We start from the raw sequence: 17,334 nt of genomic DNA, 5'->3' as shown, positions 1-17,334 counted from the left end.
TAATTTTATGTGAAGGAATATCACAAAATAAATTATTTAATTTATTATCGTGAAGAAATGACCTTTTTTTGTTCTGACTGTAATAGTGCAATAGTACGAGCCTCCCAGGAGGAGCTTTGATTGACAGAGAAATTCACCAATGACCGTTTTACATCTCATCAGCTGGAGAATTAGTAGCCAATCATCTCCTACTTCAGTGACACATTGTGTTTTCATCCCGCCCCTCACACGGGCACAGGCATATCGGTGGAAACCGCCCGGCAAAAGCGTTTTTTTTTTAGTTCAGTTTTGGTTTCTGAATTTGGAGAATTATTCTCTATTCCTTCCTTGATGGATAATTTTCTATTGCGCGGGGTTTTATGTGTGTTAGTTGTTTGTATGTTGAGCTCGTCAGCGCGTGGACGCAGTGATGTGCTCGAGCTCAGAGACGCGGACTTCGATTACCTCGCGCCCGAGCAGGAGACCCTGCTGGTGAAGTTTTATGCACCATGGTGAGAGAATAATGTTTCATTTACTCATACAAATATACAAATATGCAATTAATAATATTTAATTGTAAAATGATTATAAGAAGAGTGCATGCTTGCATTTGCAACTCGCCGTACGGTGCTGCTGGATGTGATGGCGTGAGCTGTCCATGGTGCCTACATACAGCTGACAGTTGCGATGCAAGCTCGGTTCTCATAAGAACATTTGTTCATTTTCATAAAGCGTTTTAAGGTTTTAGGAAAACCCGCAGTCCTGGGATAAGTAGCACCATTAATTTATCCATTGTTCTATTACAAGTTAATCATTCAGCAGCATTGTTGTCAATTTTTCCATAAATTCCAGCAGTTTTTGATTGTTTAGCTGCTCTGTTTTGTTTTCAGGTGTGGCCACTGTAAGAAACTCGCCCCAGAGTTTGAAAGTGCAGCTACTCGACTGAAGGGAACAGTAACTTTAGCCAAGGTGAATACAGTAGGAGAAGGAAATTACAATATCTGCATATCTTGGCTTGGATCACATTACAGGAATGTTCTGAGTTCAATACAAATGAGGCTGTTTTTAAAATGTGACATGCTGCCAATTAACACAGACAGTAATTTAAAATTTGTGGAAACAAAAACTATTTTCTGTTTACAGTGCTCTTAAAAATGGAAGTCAGTAGGGCAAGACATTTCCTGGGATAAATGGTAAAATACACACAATTTTGAAAGTATAGTCACAAGCATTAAATCTGATTCGTGTCCTAACCTTATTTGTGTAAAGTTATTTAAATCTTTCAACATCTGTCTTGAGTCATGACCGTGTAAAGCGCTGACTTTCACACAATGTGTGCAAGGATACCAGAAAGAGCAAAAGCCAGCCACACATAAAATCATCCTCCCCGTTTAGACAGCTCAATTAACACCTTTAGTGTTGAAGAATAAATAGAAGTATTTTAACAAAAATGCAAGCTTCACATTTCTATCTTTAAAACCGCTGTAACATTGCTATGCTTATGCTGTATGCTTTACTATAAATGTAGTTTTTACAAAATGAGTTTGAAATTTTTGTTCTGTGGTGATCAAGCATTGTATTGTGTTTATAGAGCTCAACTTGATTTGAACCAGCAACATTTCTTTAATGGAAACTGATCTTATGATCCAATATTAAGGAGCCTCATGTGATATAATAATGTTTATAAGTAGAGATTGCATGTTCTTCAGATGGTTTAAGGATCTGTGCCATTCTTTGTTCAGGTGGACTGTACTTCTAATACAGAGACCTGTAAGCAATATGGGGTTACTGGATACCCAACACTCAAAATATTTCGGAACGGACAGGAATCATCATCGTATGATGGTCCACGCTCAGCTGGTATTTGTTTTAAGTTTTCCTGTATCATTTCAAATGATGTGTGCCATGAATGCAAATTGGCTGGGGATGTCATAGTGGATTTATAATTTCCAAACAGATGGAATTGTGAACTATATGAAGAAACAGGCCGGGCCTGATTCTGTGCCTCTGCAAAGTGAGCATGACCTGGAGAACTTTATAAACAACTTTGATGCCAGTGTAGTTGGTAAGTGCGTTTTATTGGCTTTGTTTGAACTTACTCTCAAAAAAAAAACAAAAAAAAAATTATATATATATATTGTGTAGATTCAAAATATGTAATACACTCTAAATGTAATACCAAAATTTTATATTATGTACATTTAAATGCATAAATTCAGTAGATGGATGATTGGATGGGTGGATGGATAGATGGATGGATGAATGATTGAATGGATGGGTGGATGATTGGATGGGTGGATGGATGGATGGATGGATGGATGGATAGAGTTGTAATTGTGTGGGGACATTGAAAAGTCGTTTAATGCTTTGGAGTACAGATGCTAAATTGCAGAATGACTTGCTTCCCAGAAATGAAAAGTTGTTATCTAAAGAAGAATGATCAGATGTTATTTTTCAACAAGATAATGCTCCTGCCCAAGTTGGCTTGAGAACAAGAAGTGGTTTGAGAACAAGTCCATCAGACTCATTTTTTGGCTTGGTCAGAGTCCAGATTTGAACCCTATAGTGAAATAATTGGTCTCATATTAAACTCAAACGAACTGGGAGACATTTTTCAACTTCCTATTAAGTGTTTGAAGCCATTGACATTGAGTTGAACAACATTGACTCTTCTTCCTGTAAAAAGCATTCCTGGCTATTCCGTGCTAAACTACTTTATCTAAAGCATTTGTGCAATTCTTGTTAATTTCCTGACCAGTTATTTGTGATTAAAATGGTTTAGACCAGTAAATATTATAACCATTTTTGGCTTGGCCCTTTTTTTTTTTTTGCCCAGAGGTGTGGATGGATGGATGGATTGATGAGCATAATACATATTTTATTATTAATGTCTTGCATCGTTTCTTTTCTCTGTCTGTCTCTCAGGGTTCTTCTCAGGGACTGACAGCTCTCAACTCGCAGAGTTTCTTAAAGGAGCCAGTTTAATGAGGGAGAGTTTCCGCTTAGCCCACACCACAGACCTCCAGCTTGGAAACAAATATGGCGTCACATACGAGTAAGCAATGGGAGGAACTTCAACTGGTGGGTCGTGTCCCAAAAACTGAGGTCTGTTCTATTAGGGGGAAACAGCTGTCGGAAAACAATGATAAATGCAAATCAACTAACAATATTATTGTGAATAATAGCAAAACAAATAGGCTTATTTATGTTCCCATCACTTTTGCTGTTGATGTCAAATTTCATAATTAGAATCAGAATCAGAATGAGCTTTATTGCCAAGTATGTTTACACACTCAAGGAATTTGTCTTAGTGACAGGAGCTTCCAGTGCAGAAGAAAGTACAGACATAGTCCAGACGTACAAGAAAGTGTAATTTGGGAGATACACGCTAAATTAGACAGATGCCAACAATACAACTTAGTACATTAGGTTTGTTTGCATTAAAGATAAACTTTTATTCAGATGTAATAATTGATCAAATGTGATATGAAACAAAAGTTTTCAGAGGGAATGCAAAGTTTCTCAAACGCAAAACATTTGCAGGAGAACGCAAAATCATTGACGTAATTTTTCCGTATCCTTTTTTTCCATCACCATTTCCATTTAAGGGCTCTGTAAATGGCAGAGTGTAAATGAAGAAGATATTTTAAAATATTTTTTCTCCTATTTAGACTGTCATCTTAATTTTCAATATTACTGGATCTTTTGATTTTAATCTTAATATTTGATTTTAAAGAGATGTTTGTTCACTTTGGTTCAATAAACTTTTTTGGTACTTGTCCAAAGTAAAATCTGGATTCTGAAGCAAAACCAGCTGAGAACCATTGTTCTGAATCAAAGCTGACAGTTAAGCTTGTTGTTCAGGATAAAAAAATTGTAAAAGATTAATATTACAATTATTATGCACTATTAAAAATCTGTAAACACTCTGCCTGCAGGTCCGTGCTTCTGTTCCGACCCCCCAGACTGAGCAGTACGTTTGAGGAGAGTGTGGCACACCACACAGGATCAATGTCCGTCACAGGCCTGCGGCGCTTCATCAGAGACAACATGTGAGCAGACACTGATATGCCACACACTCGCACATAAGAAACACACAGAGAGCAGGTGCTGAGATGTTGATTGCTTTTGCTCTGTAGTTTTGGCCTTTGTCCTCACCTGACCAAAGAGAACAAGGATTCGTTTAAAAAGAGGGATTTGTTGACCGCCTACTATGACTTGGATTATCTTCGCAATGCCAAAGGCTCCAACTATTGGAGAAACAGGTGGGTCATTCAGAATCAGTGAGCGAATATGTTTATTACAAAGTCATGAAGTACAACCCCCAAATCCTGAAAAGTTGGGACAGTTTGTAAAAAGTTATAATATTAAGAATCTGTGATTTGTTAATTCTCTTTAACGTTTATTTAACTGACAAAAGTGCAAAGAAAAAAATGTCCAATGTTTTCACTGGTCAAATTAATTGTATTTTGTGAATATAAACAAATTTTGATTTTGGTGGCTGCAACACACTCCAAAAAAAGTTGGGACAGAGGCACAATAAATGTGAAAAGACTATAGGATATTTGAAACAGTCCACAGTTAGCAGGTCAACTGGTAGTACAGTAGGTGAGGTTATCTTGTTTGGGTATAGGGAACATCCACCAAAGACTCATGGGTCACTTTGTGCCAAATGTGAGAGAATTGTTAAACAATTCAAAAATCACATTTCTCAATGCAAGATTGCAAATAATTTAGGTCTTTCACCGTCTACCATACATAATATTGTGAAAAGATTCAGGGAATCCAGAGAAATCTCAGTCTGTGTAGGGCAAGGGAGGAGACCTCTGTTGAATGTGCGTGACCTTTGAGCCCTCGGATGGTATTGCATGAGAAACCATCATGCTACTGTTAAAGGAACACAACGACTTTTTGGGACTTTAGCTTATTCACCGTATCCCCCAGAGTTAGATAAGTCCATACATAACCTTTTCATCTCCATGCGTGCCGTAACTCTGTCTGACACACCCACCGCTAGCCTAGCTTAGCACAAAGCCTGGAGGTAAACGGCTCCAGCAAGCATACTGCTCCCAATAAGTGACAAAATAACACCAACATTTTCCTATTTACATGTTGTGATTTGTATAGTCAGTGTGTACAGATAACAAGGTCACATGAGACACAGCCTTCTGAGAATATAGTTCCCAGTATGTCTACGGTTAGAAGATGGCTGTGTCTCATGTGAATATAAACACTTATTGTAGGTGGACCGTAGTGATTCAGGATAAGACAAAAATACGGTTTGGAAAATGGATTCATGATGTACTCGCTCATTTTATAATTTTTGTCCCTCAGTTCAATATGTGCAACCCCCTTTTTCCTGAGCATGTTATTGGCCAAGACTTTCCATCCCTGGAACGAGCTTCTCGTCTATTACAATCCTCTATAATAAACAGTAGATGGCATCATAAAGCCTGTTTTTTTTCACAGATGATTGCTTTTAAAATATATTATTTGGGGTTTAAACCATTTTGGCCAAATAGAAGGAAAAAATATCAGGTACAGTATCTTTAAGTTGGTCATTGAAAACTTTGAAACTATTTTCTTTGTACTTTTGAGAATTTGACAAAATATCCCACCTTTTTCTGAATTTGAGGTTGTACTTGTCTGTCCTTCTCTGTCCCAACTACATTTAGAGTGCTAAAGGTGGCGTCTAAGTTCAGTTCTCAGGGCCTGTTGTATTCTGTGGCGAACCGTAATGACTTTATGGAGGAGCTTGAAGATGAGTTTGGTCTGGGTCCATCAGATGGAGCTGAGCTGCCGGTTGTCACCATCAGGACACGAACAGGAAACAAATACACCATGCGGGAGGAGTTTACGTGAGTATAAACACTTCATTATGATCCTGTTTTAAGGTTTTAGAACCTTTTTTTTTTGTTCTTAAAGGTCCCATTGCATGAAAATTTCACTTTATGAGTTTTTTTAACCTTAATATGAGTTCCCCTAGCCTGCCTATGGTCCCCCAGTGGCTAGACTTTTTGATGTGTGTAAACCAAGCCCTGGGTATTTTTGAGAAAATGAAAGCTCAGACGGGCGAATCTAGAAATCTTCCCCTTATGTTGTCATAAGGGGAAAGGTTACCTCCCCTTTCTCATCTTTGCCCGCAAAAAGAATTTGGCCCGCCCATGAGAAAATGAGCTGCGCGAGCGCGATATTGGTTTTTCCTCAAGAGACTTCATGGCTTGCAAATGAGTGAAGCATGGCAGTTGCTCAGTGTTTGGATGTACAAATGAACACAAAAGTATTTTTTTAGTTCCTTCATCCGAGCCTCTGAAGAACCAGTGGGTTATGTGAATTTCTGATGTGTAATTGTTCAAGTTCAGACAGATAATCTTTCTCTCAAAGTCGTTCAATACTGTTTATGCATCAGTAAATCAAGCCAGTGACTAAATGATCAACTTCATGTCGTTTCTCTTAGTAGGATGAAAATAATCTTACTTAAACTGTGATTAATATTTATACAGACAGCAATCAATCCCTTTCCAATCGGCCAAGCTGTCAATCACACAGCGTGAGTTTATCTGCCAAACACTTGCCAAAACTCTTTATGAAATCAATGACGCTGTTGCACTGCACAACGAAGCTCCTACTGTACTTACCTCATGTTTGCATTGGTGAAATCATTAGTGAGAGTGCAGAAACTGCGTTTGCAATGATAAGATCTTCATTGACGCGATCAACAGGCTGTCATCTGCTCAATACTCATCACTGCAACCTTTTATGTGATGGGAATAGACTTTATAGACTAAATACTTAAAAAACTTCTCACGATTCGTTAATCTCGATAGCTGCAATAGTAAAAACGTATAATAGCTGTAATAGTAGAAGTTTTCGAGAGAGTTCCACATGTAATGCTAAATATTTAATATGCAAACATGTCAGCCAATCACAGCAGTGGGCGTTTACACTGAAGTCTCACAGCTGACACGCCCCTTCAAACAGAGTGTTCAAATCAGAGGCTAAAATCAGGCTAGGAAATATGCCTTTTATTTCTAAATTATTACAACTTTTGATCTAAAAAACATACTAACATTATAAGGGCACCCCAGGAAACATTCTAAAATAATCAATGGGACCTTTAAAAGGAATTTGCATTAGTTGAGTAATTAGGTCATGCCATTACAAGCATCAACACCCAAAACACCATATTTCATTTTTTCAACCGAGAAACCGAAGCGTGGAGTAATCTGATCACTCCGATTTGTCATCAGTTGTTTTCTAAAAACTTTTTTTTAAAGAGTATTATATTATATTTCTTTCATATGATTATAACTTTGTTATTAAGTCAATTAAAATTGCAATTAATTCGTTTTTTTTCTCAAATGCTCTTCTCTTAAAAATGCAGTGAACTAACTTTTAACTCTTTTCCCTGCAACGTTTTTAGAAAAAAGTTGCCAGCCAGCACCAACATTTTTGATCAAAAGAAAGAACAGAGCCTCTGCTTTTAAATTTGTATTGTTTTTTTTTTAAGCTGAGAAAATACAGCTTACAACACGTATATACAAGCAATGCTTCTATCGCTTGTTTCTGCTTTTTCTTCGCCTGTGTTTTGATCCAGAGATTCTTTCAGAAGGTGTGTAATAGCACCTACTACTGGATAACAGTGACAACATGGATTGACGGAAAATTCTGTTTCAATGGAAAATTCAATCAATGGTGGGGAAAGAGTTAATGTGTTCACATAAGAGAAACAAATCAGTGTTAAACATTTAATCTCAAAAGTTATTACACTATTGTTCAAAAGTTAGAGTCTAATGCTTTCATTGGGATAGGATGCATTCAATTGATTAAAAGTGGCAGTAAATAATCATTTCTTTTTAAATCCTATTTTAAATGCATGGTGTTCTTTTGAACTGTCTACTTCTTATCAAAGAATCCTGATGGTTTCCCTAAAAATATTAGATGTTTTCTACATTGATGATAATAATAAGAAATGTTTCTTGAACAGCAAAATCAGCATATTAGAATGATTTCTGAAGGATCATGTGACACTGAAGACTGGAGTAATGATGCTGAAAATTCAGCTTTGCAATCACAGGAATAAATTACATTTTAAAATATATTCAAATAGAAAACTTTCACTGTAATATTACTGTTTTTACTGTATCTTTGATCAAATAAATGCAGCCTTTGTGAGCATATACCATTATCATACTTATTAACATATTAACATATTAATAAGACTGTTATCAAAATATTGTTTAAATATAATAATATTCTTCATTTAACTCTACCACAGCTAACATTGTGCTAACACTCCTACAGCATTTTGGTTTGTTATAGGCCTTCTAAGTCAGTGTGATTTAATTATGTCTGGTTTTAACTGTAAATATGAACCCTCCTCAGACGAGATGGCAAGTCTTTAGAGAGTTTTCTGGAAGACTATTTTGCTGGGCGACTAAAGCGCTATGTCAAATCAGAGCCTGTGCCTGCCAAAAACAACGGTCCGGTCAAGGTTAGTGAGATGTGTGTAATTAAAAGTCTTCATTTACAGTATCACTTCTCAGGCATTGACTGGAGTTGATGTTTGTGGGCAGGTGGTTGTGGCGGATACGTTTGAAGAGATTGTGAATGACCAAGAGAAAGACGTGCTTATTGAGTTTTATGCTCCGTGGTGTGGCCATTGTAAAAAACTGGAGCCCAAATTTACAGAGCTTGGAGAACAGGTGAGCTTCACAGACATCAGTGTATGACTTCTATCTCTTTCTGAATTTCTTCTGATCCTGTTTTTCTGGTTTCTATGGTCTTGTATGACTCTTAGCTGTACAGTGATCCCAATATTGTAATCGCCAAGATGGATGCAACTGCCAATGATGTCCCACAGGGCTATGACGTGCAAGGGCATGTATTCACATTTTATCACTCATCCTCAAATCTTTTATATTCATTTTAGTATCCATTGTTAATTTTTTGTTATTCTTTTGCAGATTTCCTGCAATATATTTTGCCGCTGCTGGACGGAAGAATGAGCCAAAACGTTACGAGGTAGTGTTTATTTCAATCATCTTATGGTGTACAATATGGCTATCATGTTCATATATTTGTCATTATGAACATTAATTCTTTGTATTTTGGTTGTCACCTTTCAGGGAGCCCGTGAAGTGAAGGATTTCATCAGCTTCCTGAAGCGCGAGGTGTCCAAACCTCTTGTCCTAAACGGAGTCAAGGAAGAGCTGTAAACATTAAAGGGAAAATTGATGTATGTTGTGATTACACCATGTGATTACACCATGATTTTTGTTCATAAAAAGTGGAGAATTCCGTGGAATTCTGCTATGGATCAGCCATGCATATCAAATCAAATTAATTGGCAACATTCAAATAAATAAAAATTCTCTCTAATTTATTTTGTCTATGTGTGATAGAAAATAGAGCTGATTGCTAATTACACTAGAGTCCTGTTTTTGTTGTTGTGGTCTTTGTTGCATGAGCTTCACTGCTTTGTTCTTTGTTGTTTTGATGCTTAGTTCCATCTGTGCGTTTACTGGTCCATCTGCATTAATTATTGCTGTTGTTTTAACATACATTTACAAAAAGACCTATATTCATGATTCATACTAATCCGATTTCATGCAATAGATGGAATGGTAATTGGTTTAAACCTCAGTTTGTGGAGTATCAGCATATGGAGCATTATTATGTTTATAGTCATAATTTCCGAGTCGCCCTGAGCCAATCATATGGAATTTCAAACTGAGCCGATCATATGGAATGGCATCTTTAACCCATGCAGGGTTGGACCAAAGTCCCTTAAAGTCTCTGCTAGGACGCAGTCTCATTTCGTTCAAATGACAAATTGCTACTCTAAATTCTGTTGAAATGGGTTGAAAAATTGGTTGTTTAATGATTATTTGTTGACTATTTATGTAGTTTGGTTGTGTATTTACAAAGTAAATGTTGTCCTGTCGCTTTAGTATTTTTTTTTCTACTATACGTATGCCTTAAGGTAAGAATGTTTGACATCTATTTGAAGCTTTCTGTTCAGCAATCCTTGGTAATCCTTGATGAACAGGAACAAAAGAAATTCAAGTGTTTATTAAAAGGAAAATGACTTTGGTCAGCTGTTTCTTTCATGTTGGAAACCAAAATATGTTAATCTGAGACTTGTTGCATGAAGCTGGTTTCATTTTTAGGGTTCATCGTCATGGTAACTTACAAAACACTGCTAACCTGCTCCAGAACAGGTTTTATTCTGGATTAGAGATTGCCATCCAAAACTGGTCCATTCAACTGTGAGTAAATGGGCATATAATCTGATGAAATAAAGTGAAAGTGAATAACCACATAAACTATCAAGTTCCAAAATAAACCATAAAAGTTTATGGTTCTTAAAAGAACCAGGATCTTGTACAACTTTTTGCACTCCATGGAAGCCATACAATTTTAGAAATGTATGAGTAAGTACATGACATATATAAACACATATGTAGGACTCTCACACAGCTTATAGGAAAAGACATTTATTGTGAATTCTGAACCCTGGTTCCTCAACAGCTGTAAAGAAAGAAAAAAACATTCAACAGGATCAAAAAAAATATATATCACTCACAAAAAAAAAAAAAATACATCCAATGCATTCAAAACTGATTTATATATTCTACTCTTATGCCTTTCTACCAGAAGAAATACTTTAAACAAGAAGAAAAACCTGGGCCCATACCAAATTAAAAAAACATCCTAATTGTGGTTCTGTGGTAAATCTAGTAAAAACTCTCTGAAGTCATCTTGACACTGGAGGAACTTAACAGGTTGGCGTCGTTCTGAAGAGAAGTGCAGGACTGATTGTATAAAACAAAACCATAACACTTGTCTAATTAAGACAGAGACAGTTTCCTGTTTGCGTTTGTCTTCCCATTTCTGGTCTTTTCTAATACATGCACTGAAAGCTTGCAGCCTGTCAACAAAGAACAGTCATAAACAATCCCAGCAATATTACTCAAACAAATCCCAAAATATACTGCCTTTTTCATGCAACAGCCATTTTAAAGTAAGCCAAATATCTGGTCGAACAGAGGAGGGGATTGAACGATGATATAACTGCAGTTTTGATGATCGATCAACCATAATATTTTATATTCAAAGTCTACCATACATTACACCATGAACTGATGAGATATCAATTCATGATGACCTTGTAAGTGAACATTACTTTAGTGAACTAAAACAAACAGGACCAGAGAGTGAGCAGAGCCATCCTACAGGAATCTAGCTTTAATTATAACTTTATTTTCTATGTGGAAGATAAGAACTGAAATTGTTTTACAAGGAAAACCCCATTTTCTGTACAGTATTTCAGAGGCAAGGTTTTCATTTCTCCCCAGAGTGTTTTATAGTCTCACTCTCTCCATATTTGAATGTTAGTCTTAGTCGAATCTAAAATTGTAGGAGAAGAGTGAAGCCATGTTGACGGACACACAACACACCCCATCCCACCCCATCCCGCCCTGCTCAGGTTCTTAGCGGATCGCTTTGACGGGACTCTTGAAGCTGGAGGCTGCCTGCAGCTGTAGCTGGTAAGCCATTGGATGAATCTTGAAACCATAAAGCCTGCAAGAGGAGAATGACAGTACTGAGAAACTAGGATGAAAATGAACCATTTTTTGCGATATCAGACAATTTAGGCAAAGCAGTAAGTGGCTGCCATATAAAGGTAGGACAAACCTGGGCACAAACTGGTTGGCAGGCCTCTTTGGCCGGTACTCGGGATGCACCATGAACAGCATGTGGGGGAAGCCAGTGCCAAAATAAGCTCCATCGGTGTGATGGTGCCTGGACGACTTTGGCGTGTACACATCCATACACTTAGGGCAGTAGAGCTTCACCATGGCCTCACCAGGTATGTCAGAGAGCCCTGGATAGAGAAAAACACAGATGGACAGATGCTACATTCACTCACTGTGGTGTACATCATGTGTCGCTGCGGTGCACACAGACCAGCTCTAACACAACCATATAGAGCTATTTAGCGAACTTAAGAAATGTCAAAATGTCAAAATGACATGGAATCAAGAAAGGATTGAATACAAAAAAAAAGGTAGGGCAAAAACAGATTTTGTCTATAAGGAATTCAGATTGAAGATAGGTCACGTTTCAGAAGCAACGAAATGCATTACTTTTTAATAAGGAAGCACCAACAAAGATTATTTTCAGCCGATAATAATTACAAGTTTCTTATGTTGAACGGCCGATGTCGACCTTATCTCTCTCTTTTTTAAAATACTGTTGTTTGGTTAAACAATACTATTAATATTACTATTATAGTAATTTTAAGTTATATTTTATCCACCAATTATATCTAAATATGCAATATTGAGGATTTTTCCTTATTTATCATTAATTACACTCCCTGCTTTTTTAATTGGTTGAACAATGGCAATATAAGCTTCTTTTTTTGCAGTGTTGCCATACATAGATGTATGGTGTATCTGGGGTTCAAATGGTCCTGTGTACATTCTTCTAAAGCATGAAAACTGGGCTGGTGTACCTTTCAAGTGAAATCAGCTAATACTGAAAAAAATATATAATAATCACAATCACAATAATCCCAAGTAAATGGGGTTAGTCACCCACCAATAGGCAGCATTGGCTGATTCTCACAGTAAACACGAGGACAATAGCCAAAGTCTCCCTGCTGATACTTCTCCAGCTGCAAGAGAAAACAAGCACATTCATATGAAGCCGAAAAAATTAATTGTGTCTTCCTCTAATGAAATGATAACCCTACGTACCATCTGGGCAATGCCACGGTTAGTAAGGATATAGCGCGCATGGATCAGTCCATAGAGCATCTCAGCAGCCTGCTCAATCAGGTCACTCTGGTTGGGGTTATCCTCCAGCTCCTCATCTGACACACACAATAACACCTCCATAACACAACTAGGAAATCACAATGTTTCAAGTTGGCATGAGACAAAATTATTTATTTTTCTTCTGGTGAAGTATTTCCAAGTGAAAAAGCTCATCAAACTATATAACTGCTGCCATGGTCTCATGTGAATGACAGATTGCTGGAGGGATTATTGACGTTAATGTGCTTGATTAAAGATTATGAGAAGACATTATTTGTTCATTTTAAATAACGATAACACACAGATAAATCATCTATAATAAATACTGAAACGTACTATAAAAAAATTGCCCATTTTGATTTCATGGTGACTAAAATAGATGGGGAAATGCAGGTCATCTCTAGTATGATTTAGAGGGTACAAAAGCATTTCAAACGCATTCATGATTTATCTGGATCATATTCAGATCAAGCAGAACATACTAAGTTAGGAATTTAAAAAAAGCATTTTTGCTTTAGGTAGACAATTATGACTATTACTAAATGTGTGCATTAAACAAGTAATTGTCCAAGATTCATGAATCAAAGCGATTCATGGATTTGGATTAAAAGATCTTGTCTAAAACAAAATTTTGAATGTGCCTGGTTGGTTGTATGTATAGCATAAAGTTCATCAGATGGTTGCACGAAAAGTTAAAGTTGCAATGTAAAGGAAGCAGCGACAGATCCATTCTTCTGTACTGTGACGTACAATTACAGAAAAAGTAACAAAAATGTAGGGCAGTGACTTCAACCAACAGTTGTTTATTAGATGGATGAAGATTTGAATGTGTAATGGCAGTTAATTGTAAAAAAAAAAAAAAAAAAAAGGGGTGGGTGACTAAATGGAGAAGTCCGGCATATGTCACCAGAGGGAAGGCTGACATCTCACTGGAAGATCGAATTTATAAATTACGAGCCCAAAGTGGGTTTGTGTCAAAAACTAAATCACTGACCAGGTTCCAGATCCAGGATCATGTCAAGGGCTTGTCTGTAATGGGGGACTTGCTCATTGAGTCCCGTAAGATTAAACTTGTCCTGAATGTAGTCCTCATCTACCTGTATGGAGTGAAGAGAGATATACATTATTCCAACAAATATGAAGATAATAGCAGGTTCATCTATTGTTCTCGAAAATGACAGATTACATCTACCTTAATTTTATGAGTGATTCAGAGACAGTTTACGAGGGTTTTCTATGTCAGGGGTTTAGGGACCTCGGCCGCAAAGGAGTAGTGGCTTTCGCACCGGGTAGTTCTAGGAACTAGCCACCATGGCGGTCCCCCGATAACTAAATTTTCTCCTAGGGCCATTTCCTTGGTTGCGTTCGCACGAGCAGTAGGAACTTCACTTACGTACTGATGCAGGGCTTTTATTTTCACAGAGCTAAGAACACCAGAGCCTGAGCACACAATGCTCCCATTCTTCATCTTCATTAGTTTACCATCTGTTTAACAGTCCTATCTAATTCTTTGTTGGATAGAACTGTTAAACCGGCTGTGTCATCGCCGACATCAAAGCCATTCAAATTGCCCCTGAAAGTAGACAACATGCACTTTTCAGCAATATACGGCTTATTACGGTAATTTCATGCTTTCCGTCAACAAATGAACGCAGCTTTCTGGCAGAGTGGGAAGGAAGGATTTGAACAGAGAGATATGAAGCGTGGCAGGTTAGAGTGTTTTGGATTGCATAAAATAATAAAAGAAACTAACAAATACATGACGAAAGAAGTGGTAGACAGCAGAAGAGGGGATTGGGATGATTTTTAATTAAACTTGGCAGGCAGATGGCCGTTTCTCTCTTTCACATATCTTAGCATGTGGTGTGTGCATGTGTATGTGTGCCTATGTACACATGCACTTGTATATGTGTGTGCATGTATGAAGTGTCCTGAAAACTCTGCAACCAAATGTCACAATAAATTCTTGTATATATATGTATTATAGTTCATTTTTCAACTTTAAAGTGTTAGTTTCTTTCGTTCGTGATTTTTCTGTTTTTTTCTAAATAAAAATAAGGCATATTATTAAAAATAATAATTTATTTTTGTCTATTTCAATTCTATTTACAAACTCACCACACACAGTAATGGTCAATAACTGTAATTTGTTGAAAGCTATTTTTCTTCTGAAAAAGATGACACCTTGCATTTCGGTCCATCGATCGCTGTTTTCCACGTTCGTGAATCGTGGAGTTAGTTTGTAGAGTATGTAAACTGTGTTCACATGGCTTTTTTAAAGGAACACTCCACCGTTTTTTGAAATAGGGCTTATTCACTTTCTTTCCTACATTTAGATAGGTGGGCAAATGCATTTTTGTCTCAGTGCATGCATTGTTTTAGTTTGACAGGGTCGGCGCTAGCTTAGCTTAGCACAATGAATGGAATCCTTTGTTGCCAGCTAGCATGTCCTGAGTAAAAGTGATATAAATTTTTTTTAAAACCCACCTAATTACTGCTTGTGGCCTGCGTATTCACAACAAGTACAAATAGTGATGCAGATTAACACTAGGCGATTTCCTAGGCAGATATTGACTTATATATTAAGGACAATATTAGGGGGAAGCACAGGCGAAGCACTGCTACTTGGGCGTGATATCTCTGCGCCCAAGAAGCAGTGCTTCACCTGTGCTTCCCCCTAATATAGTCCCAAGTCAATATCTGCATAGGAAATCGTCTAGTGTTAATCTGCATCACTATTTGTACTTGTTGTGAATATGCAGGCCACAAGAAGTAATTAGGTGGGTTTTTTAATTGTTTTATATCACTTTTACTTAGGACATGCTAGCTGGCAACAAAGGATTCCATTCATTATGCTAAGCTAAGCTAGCGCCGACCCTGTCAAACTAAAACAATGCATGCACTGAGACAAAAATGCATTTGCCCACCTATCTAAATGTAGGAAAGAAGGTGAATAAGCCCTATTTCAAAAAACGGTGGAGTGTTCCTTTAAATTGCCGGGTCCGGTTTTTCGTATGACATGCGTTCAGCCAATCAACGTACACTTACAATAGTTCCTATTGTGCAGGGTTAGAACCTACTCTGAAGTAGAAGATAATTTAGTCCCCCAAAAAGGTGTCCTAGAACCAAAATCATTCCCAGTTCCTGCAGTGCAAACACACCAAAAAACGAGTACTCCTGCTAATAGTTACAAGAACAACGGAAACGCTCCTCCAGTGCAAAAACCCCTAGTGACAGGGGGTCTGTGGAAAGTCTAGAGAAAAACTATAATAAATAAATTAAAAGATTAAAATAAGTAAACTAGATAAATTCATTAAAAAAATTATGATTATAATAAAATATTAGTTATTAACCTTAAATAGATTAAACAAAAAACAGATTAATTTAAACACATTAGATTAAAATTAAATAAAGAAATACGTAGAGAGTAGGAATAAAATATAATAATGTAACTTGACAAAGCAATTTCAGATTTATACTATTTATTTTTCAGTGTATAAATCGGGCATTTATAAAGATGCCTTTTTAATTTGAGGTTGGGGTCTGGGAAAGCTTGTACTTAGTCCTTTAAATTCTTTTATTTCTACACACACATTATTACAACTTCCATTGTCATCTCAAGAGGGCGGTGCTCGTGTCTGATAAGATTTCAACCCTGTAGCTTATTTCTAATCAATATTTACGCTCCCTGGTGTGCCTTTTAATAGCTATTATACAAAATAAACGAATACAAACCTCACAGAAGAACTCGTTTCCCCGTAGACCACAAAACCAAGAAATCCACGACACTTCCTCTGAGCTACTCATGTTGGGAAACTGTAGACGAGATGAGAGCAACATTAAGCGAATAAAATAACAGATACAAAGACTATTACTGCCTAAAAAGGGTCATTTTCTAATGATGATATACAATAAAAATTAGTTCTAATCCTGCGTTAATATGTTTAATGCAAGTACCGGTTTATAACAAATTGACTGTTTTCACGTAAACAATTGACTGGACTGGCCTGACGCACGCTAACATAGCCTGCTGCTTAGGTTTTTTGTGTTATCGCCGAGTCAATAAAATACATATGGACATTTTTTTTTAATCCGCAGTCTAAAAACATTGGTGCGTTAAAATGACGCGTTTGTATCTTGTCAAATGTCCATTTTGTAGTTTGTGTACTCAGCTAACGCAAGAGGAGCTTAGCATGCCGCTGCTAGCTAATACTTAAAACTAGGCCGCAGCAAATTTGCCGACTGCCCCTAAACATTTGTCAAACAAATATTGTGCTAACACGTAAAACTAGCAACGAAATCGCATGAATAACTGAAAACCACACAAATATCGAAACTACAACATATTTCTGTCCATTACATTGATTAAAGCGCTTATTCGTGTTACCTCAAGGATCTCCCGGGGTCGATGTTAGCCGCAGCGATACAACTGCACGCTGATTGGAGGCTTCTGCTCTACGGCACGTGATCATAAGGTGGGTCACTTCCGCTCTCTCAATCCTGATCTAGTAGGAATTGTAGTCTTTAT

At 37.1% G+C, this 17,334-nt stretch overlaps 2 protein-coding genes across 2 annotated transcripts; one reads left to right on the top strand and one right to left on the bottom strand.

Moving 5' to 3' along the window:
- Positions 1 to 210: 210 nt before the first annotated feature.
- On the top strand, positions 211 to 10,665 carry pdia8 (protein disulfide isomerase family A, member 8). The gene is made up of 13 exons (XM_082186105.1): positions 211 to 491; positions 870 to 948; positions 1,722 to 1,839; positions 1,937 to 2,044; positions 2,905 to 3,034; positions 3,918 to 4,031; positions 4,119 to 4,244; positions 5,655 to 5,837; positions 8,365 to 8,473; positions 8,556 to 8,684; positions 8,780 to 8,859; positions 8,946 to 9,003; positions 9,108 to 10,665. The coding sequence occupies exons 1-13, from the start codon at positions 331 to 333 to the stop codon at positions 9,195 to 9,197; spliced, it is 1,485 nt and encodes a 494-aa protein (XP_082042231.1). The 5' UTR covers positions 211 to 330; the 3' UTR covers positions 9,198 to 10,665.
- csnk2b (casein kinase 2, beta polypeptide) lies at positions 10,463 to 17,296 on the bottom strand. Its single transcript, XM_082186119.1, has 7 exons — positions 17,194 to 17,296; positions 16,542 to 16,622; positions 13,801 to 13,903; positions 12,747 to 12,862; positions 12,589 to 12,664; positions 11,680 to 11,869; positions 10,463 to 11,565 (listed from the first exon to the last, which is right to left on the bottom strand). Exons 2-7 carry the CDS (start codon positions 16,611 to 16,613, stop codon positions 11,475 to 11,477), a joined length of 648 nt encoding a protein of 215 aa, XP_082042245.1. The 5' UTR covers positions 16,614 to 16,622; positions 17,194 to 17,296; the 3' UTR covers positions 10,463 to 11,474.
- Between the last annotated feature and the right edge of the window lie 38 nt (positions 17,297 to 17,334).

This window comes from Leuciscus leuciscus (assembly GCF_965113295.1).
Source record: "Leuciscus leuciscus genome assembly, chromosome: 12".
Classification (NCBI taxonomy): domain Eukaryota; kingdom Metazoa; phylum Chordata; class Actinopteri; order Cypriniformes; family Leuciscidae; genus Leuciscus; species Leuciscus leuciscus.
This window is presented reverse-complemented; position numbering and strand designations above follow the sequence as displayed.